Here is a 6,718-nt window from a genome sequence, read left to right as displayed (position 1 = left end):
GCGTGTTTTGTAGCAATCAATACTTACTTTTCCGAGCACCTAATATTTGCATCATGTATAGGAGTGGAAATGGATCAGGCAACATATCAGGATGGTGTCCTCGCCATTTCTGTTTTCATATTTTCAAACGCCAATACAAATGTAGACATATATGTTACCAAATACGAATGTGGAATGGTTACTCGTATACAAACACATATAAGATATTTAATTAGTTTTGAACGGACACAAATATCATACAATTTAACGAGATACGATAATATGCAAAACAAATAAGTCGGTACTATGTGACATAAAATAACTGACTCGTGATATACATCAAATAATTGACTCATGGTGTACAACAAGTCGATGCTATATTGATGGGAGGCTGACAAATACTACTATATTAAGGTTATTTTAAAAGTTATATAATCATACGATAAGCAAAAATTGACCACCTTTAGGCTTATATGTTTATAATTCCCACATGGGACTTGTATTTCTTACATTAGCAAACATGTTTTTTATGTATAGATATCCTGTAGCATATCCACATTTGTGTTCAAAACCCCATACATCCACGTTTGCATTGATAAAATAAATATAGATATTTTCCACACCCATTCTCATTTAGTTCAGATGTGAATGTTGACTTGCCATATATGCAATTTCTCAAACATAAATATCGAAGATTTTAGATTATCCATTGTCACTTCCAACCCTAATGTTATCTAGCAAGCAACTAATGATGCTTCGACACATAATGATAGTTTCGTCCATCTTATGTTACTTTTCTGCACCAGGGGCAGGGGCGGAGGTACGTACAGCTACCCGGTGTCACTGGCACCGGGTGCAATTTACACTTACTTATTGATTTAGTATATAGGTCATTGAATTATTTGATATGTAGGCATGTGTTCTCTATGTGGACACCGGGTAATTTTAAGTCTGGATCCGCCCCTGACCAGGGGCAGTATGTTTACAACCTATTGATTTTTGTTCTCACTTTTAGAAATACTAGATTCATCCAAAGAAAAGAAACAAAGTATTACGTTGCGAACAACACTTTACATAACAATGACTTGACTTCCAAACCATCCAAAGTTGAACTTGCATCTCTCTCTTTTAAAACTCTGCAAATTAATAGATAAGCATAGCGTCGATGTCTTGGGAATTCTCCTAAAATTGTTTATCTGACATTTTGGACATCTGTCCGGAACACGTTTCAACCACAAAACTTGGGCACAGAAAGCACATTCCATACTCCCGTTTTCCCGGTGCGTGCGTCCGGTGGCATGCGACGTGTCACCCAGCAGCAGCAGCAGCGACGTCACGGACGGGGTCGGGTGGATAGACGGATAGGGATACGAGACCAGCGCCAGCGGCCGTTTCGTTTGACGACCGCGACCGACGCACGCCGCGCCTGCGTCGTCTATCCATCCACCCCGTGCTCGTCTTCCACCTTGGCTCCTGATCCTGGTCCAAGCTAGGGAGGAGGAGTAGCTTCCGCGCTGGTCTCGTCTCGTTTATATATACCTCCTCCCCCGCTCCCACCCCCGGCCGTTCTTATCCCCAGAAGCTTCCACCGATCCACCTCACCATCCTCTCCCCCCCTTCTCCATCTCCACCCCTCTCCTCGCCGCCTCTTCATGCGCCATTCCCGTCTAGCAGCACCGGGCATCCACGGCGCGCACAGGTAGAACGAGGGATCGAGATCGACCGGCGATGCCGTCGCTCTCCTGCCACAACCTGCTGGACCTGGCGGAGGAGCTGCCCCCATCCCCGCTCCGGCTCCCGCGGGTCATGGCCGGCGCCTCCCCCTCCTCGCCGGCCTCGCCGTCCCCGGCCGGGCCACCTCGCCGGGTCATCGTCTCGCACCGGCTCCCCCTCCGCGCGTCCCCCGACCCCGCGGCGCCGTTCGGGCTGCGCTTCACCGTCGACGCGGGCACCGTCGCCTACCAGCTCCGCTCGGGCCTGCCCGCCTCCGCCCCCGTGCTGCACGTCGGCACGCTGCCCCCCGCCGCCGCCGAGGCCGCCTCCGACGAGCTCGCCAGCTACCTGGTGGCGCACTTCTCCTGCCTCCCCGTCTTCCTCCCCGCCGACCTCCACGGCAAGTTCTACCACGGCTTCTGCAAGCACTACATGTGGCCGCTCCTCCACTACCTGCTCCCGCTCACGCCCTCCACGCTCGGGGGGCTGCCCTTCGACCGCGCGCTCTACCACTCCTTCCTCTCCGCCAACCGCGCCTTCGCCGACCGCCTCACCGAGGTGCTCGCCCCCGACGACGACTTCGTCTGGATCCAGGACTACCACCTCCTCGCCCTCCCCACCTTCCTCCGCAAGCGCTTCCCGCGCGCCAGAGTCGGATTCTTCCTCCACTCGCCCTTCCCCTCCTCCGAGATCTTCCGCACCATCCCCGTCCGCGACGACCTGCTCCGCGCCCTCCTCAACGCCGACCTCGTCGGCTTCCACACCTTCGACTACGCGCGCCACTTCCTTTCGGCCTGCTCCCGCCTCCTCGGCCTCGACTACCAGTCCAAGCGCGGATACATCGGCATCGAGTACTACGGCCGCACCGTCACCGTCAAGATTCTGCCCGTCGGCATCGACATGGGCCAGCTCCGGTCGGTCGTGTCGGCGCCGGAGACGGCGGACGTGGTGCGCCAGGTCGCCGACGCCTACAAGGGGAGGCGCCTCATGCTCGGCGTGGACGACGTCGACCTCTTCAAGGGGATCGGGCTCAAGTTCCTGGGGATGGAGCAGCTGCTGGTGGAGAACCCCGAGCTCCGGGGCAAGGCCGTGCTCGTGCAAATCACCAATCCGGCGCGCAGCGAGGGCCGGGACGTGCAGGAGGTGCAGGATGAGGCCAGAGCCATCAGCGCCCGTGTCAACGAGCGGTTCGGCACCCCCGGGTACACCCCCATCGTGATGATCAGCCGCCCGGTGTCGGAGCACGAGAAGGCGGCTTACTACGCCGCCGCCGAGTGCTGCGTGGTGAGCGCCGTCCGCGACGGGCTCAACCGGATTCCGTACATCTACACGGTGTGCCGGCAGGAGAGCACCGCCCTGGGCGACGCCCCCAAGCGAAGCGTCATCGTGCTGTCCGAGTTCGTGGGATGCTCCCCGTCGCTCAGCGGGGCGATCCGGGTGAACCCATGGAGCGTGGAGTCCGTGGCAGAGGCCATGAGCTCGGCATTGAGGATGTCCGACGGCGAGCAGCGGCTGCGCCACGAGAAGCATTACAAGTATGTGAGCACCCATGATGTGGCCTACTGGGCGCGGTCCTTCGACCAGGACCTGCAGCGGGCCTGCAAGGACCATTTCTCGCGGCGGCATTGGGGGATTGGGTTCGGGATGAGCTTCAAGGTGGTGGCGCTTGGCCCAAATTTCAGGCGGCTCTCCGTCGAGCACATTGTGCCGTCGTTCAGGAAGACGGAGAACCGGCTGATTCTCCTGGACTACGATGGCACCGTGATGCCGGAGAGTTCCATCGACAAGGCGCCGAGCAGTGAGGTCATCTCTGTCTTGAATCGGCTGTGCGAAGATCCGAAGAACAGGGTGTTCATCGTGAGCGGTCGGGGGAAGGATGAGCTGAGCAAGTGGTTCGCGCCATGTGAGAAGCTGGGGATTGCTGCAGAGCATGGCTACTTCACTAGGTGAGATCTCTAGACACTTGTCGGTAAAAGATCTACTGCTAGTTGGTACGGTGTTGCTTTGCTCTGGATTCTTGTTGACTGCTTTAGATGTGGATAATAAAATCTTTAGAAAGCAAAGCATGCGAATTAAGCAAAGGTACTAGTAGAAACAGCACATCCAAGAAAACATTTCAAGTTGCACAATGAGTAACCAACTGGTCTAGATTCATAGCTAGAGCATCAAATAGCTCCTCTGAAATTAGCCTTGAATCGTAGACATCCTTGCTTCCAGAACAAATTTAGGAGGTTATGGGTTTGGAGGGTGGGAAGTGATTGATTTCGACCAGGAGCCTAAAGCATAGATGGTTACTGTTCCAGTATTCCTTTAGGTAGAAGAGAGCATTCAAATCTTTGTTTGTGGTTGCGAATTTGACACCTACTAAGAACTCTGGCCATTTCTTCATTGCAGGTGGAGCAAGGAATCGCCATGGGAGACCTGCGGGCTGGTGGCAGACTTCGATTGGAAGAAGACGGCCGAGCCGGTGATGAGACTGTACACAGAGGCCACCGATGGATCGTACATCGAGCACAAGGAGAGCGCGCTGGTGTGGCACCACGACGAGGCGGATCCTGACTTCGGTTCATGCCAGGCGAAGGAGCTGCTCGACCATCTCGAGAGCGTGCTCGCCAACGAGCCAGTCGTCGTGAAGAGGGGCCAGCACATCGTGGAGGTTAACCCCCAGGTAAGCGCGTGCAAGCTGCTTCTCTCCTCTCTCTCTGGCTGTAGTTCTACAGTTTTAGAGTTGATTAATTGGGCTGCTGCTAGTCGGGTCAAATCTCAAATGGAAAAACAATTAATTGGGGCCGTAGACTTGTACTATAAAAACATGTTGAACAACAGCTAAACAACCAGACGTAGCTGTCCAACTAAAGGCAACGGATAAGGATTGATCCGATCTGATCCAATCCAATCCGATCCAGTCCTCATCCACCAGACCACACCACCACATGCCTGATTGCCTCCCTGCTGGAACAATCTATATCTTCTCCACGAAACAGACTTGTTGAATCCGCAGGTGGGCCAGTTCCCCGGCGTCGACAGGGGAATTCGTGGAAGAAACACCCATTTTGTCCCCATTGGCATTTGGACGAGAACAACTTGCGTGGCGCTATTGATTCTATTTTAGAAGAAGAAAGCAGCATCTGTGTCACTTGCCAGCACCACCAACCTTGAATGAAACTTGAGTATCGCTGTCTTAGTTTGACATGAATGAAATATCTCTTCTCTCCGTGGTCGTCGTGCAGGGCATCAGCAAGGGCGTGGTGGTGGAGAGCCTCCTGTCGTCCATGGTGCGCGGCGGCAAGGCGCCCGACTTCGTGCTCTGCATCGGGGACGACCGGTCCGACGAGGACATGTTCGAGAGCATCGTGTGCCCGGCCAACGGCAGCGTGAAGCTCCCGGCGACGAGCGAGGTGTTCGCGTGCACCGTGGGGAAGAAGCCGAGCATGGCCAAGTACTACCTGGACGACACGGTGGACGTGATCAAGATGCTGCAGGGGCTCGCGAACGCGCCGTCGCAGCAGCGGCCGTGGCCCGTGCAGCTCCGGGTCACCTTCGAGGAAGGAAACGGAGTATGAACAAACCAAGGAGGAGATGTCAATAACCAGTGAAAAAAGAAGGACGACGGTGGTGATGATGATGATGATGATTCAGCGAGTCGGTTGGTGTGGTTTTAGGATTAGCTGCAGTTACAGGATAAACAGGTTTCTTTCTTCTTCTTTCTTTTTCTGGTTTACGTTTCCGACCTCTTCCTCTCGCGCACGCATATACATATGCCCGCCCGCCCCCATACATTGAGCGTGAGAGGGAGAGGTTTGTTCCTTCGGGTCACATTGTATATGTAGTTGACGATGACGATGAAATCAATCAGAGCAAGAAAAATGATTCTTTCAGGCCCCCCCCATGCTATGGCGATAGTATATCCTTGATCCATCCCTCCCCCACTATTGCAACCTTAATTTCACGCCTTATATGGAAGCAGTGGAGTGGCAGTCACATTCGGCCACGCTTTTCACCTTTGCTGCTGCATTATTACAACCAGATCAGGTCCATCCTGATGGATGGATGGATGTCCACCGGATAATTGGTAAGCGCGTCCAGATCAGACCAGGTGCTCTTACCTCGTTTCGCCGCCAGCATCATCGAGAGGCTAAGTTTGCCGTTCATCACAATGAGAGACAAGTTGGCAAGCCTAAGGAGATTTTGCCACACTTTCTGTTTGTATGTCATGTGGGGCCTAATGTGGCTTGCCTAAGATGTGGCTTGGACCAAACACTCATCTAAATTAGTCAAACTTGCCTAACCTTAGATGTCGCAACCTTTTGCAAAGTTAGTCATAAACTAAACAACTCCTAAGAGCAACAACGCGCCAACCCGTTTTGTCCGCTTTTCCTATAGGTCGACTTGAGCGCCCAACAAAAGACGGACCCGAATTTGCCCGCGAAGAAAAAAAAACTCATTGCAAAATATACATAATTAAACATTAAGTGGTAGGTCAATGGCCGGCCAAATTTCACTTAAACATTAATTTAAAATATAAAAAAGTCTGTGCCCAAACGCTGTCCTAGACGTCCTTCGTCTTGTCCTTGACGTCGCCATCGCCACCAATGAGATCGATGAAGAAGGGAGCCGGGCCAGCCACCCAAACACCCTTGGTACACTGCTAGGACAACCTCCTCCCGTGTCTGCTGGGGCGACGGCATTGCGGCTCGCCGGGTGCGCTCCTCCTCCTCCAGCCGCAGTGCCTCGGCGTCGCGGCGCAGCTGTCGCTCCCAAAGCATCTGTCGCTCGTCGTCGGACTCCTCCTGAGCGAGCAAGTGCGCCTTCTAGCGCTCAAGGTGGACCGCCGCCTCCTCCGGCGTCGCGACGTAGTGGACCGGAGGCGCGCTCACCCACTCGCGAAACTCGCCGGTCCACATGTAGGACTCCTCCGGCCAAGTGGGTGGAGGCGGCGAGCGCTTCCGTGTTGGCATGGGCTCCCGTTCCGGCTTGGGCTTGACGACGGGCAGCGGCAGCGGTGGCGGAGGCGGGGAAGAAGAGC

At 54.2% G+C, this 6,718-nt stretch overlaps 1 protein-coding gene across 1 annotated transcript; it reads left to right on the top strand.

Moving 5' to 3' along the window:
- Positions 1-1,536: 1,536 nt before the first annotated feature.
- LOC123138946 (probable alpha,alpha-trehalose-phosphate synthase [UDP-forming] 11) lies at positions 1,537-5,570 on the top strand. The gene is made up of 3 exons (XM_044558792.1): positions 1,537-3,638; positions 4,087-4,360; positions 4,923-5,570. Exons 1-3 carry the CDS (start codon positions 1,708-1,710, stop codon positions 5,253-5,255), a joined length of 2,538 nt encoding a protein of 845 aa, XP_044414727.1. The 5' UTR covers positions 1,537-1,707; the 3' UTR covers positions 5,256-5,570.
- The last annotated feature ends 1,148 nt before the right edge of the window (positions 5,571-6,718 follow it).

The sequence above is a fragment of the Triticum aestivum genome, chromosome 6B (genome assembly GCF_018294505.1).
Source record: "Triticum aestivum cultivar Chinese Spring chromosome 6B, IWGSC CS RefSeq v2.1, whole genome shotgun sequence".
Lineage (NCBI taxonomy): Eukaryota > Viridiplantae > Streptophyta > Magnoliopsida > Poales > Poaceae > Triticum > Triticum aestivum.
Note: the sequence above shows the minus strand (reverse complement) of the source record. Positions and strands in the feature narration are given on the sequence as shown.

Bases quoted from the DNA above. Each gene is read 5' to 3' on its own strand.
- LOC123138946 (XM_044558792.1), top strand. From the start codon at position 1,708: ATGCCGTCGCTCTCCTGCCACAACCTGCTGGACCTGGCGGAGGAGCTG. The intron at 3,639-4,086 runs GTGAGATCTCTA...TCTTCATTGCAG, and splicing joins GAGCATGGCTACTTCACTAG to GTGGAGCAAGGAATCGCCAT. The intron at 4,361-4,922 runs GTAAGCGCGTGC...GTCGTCGTGCAG, and splicing joins TCGTGGAGGTTAACCCCCAG to GGCATCAGCAAGGGCGTGGT.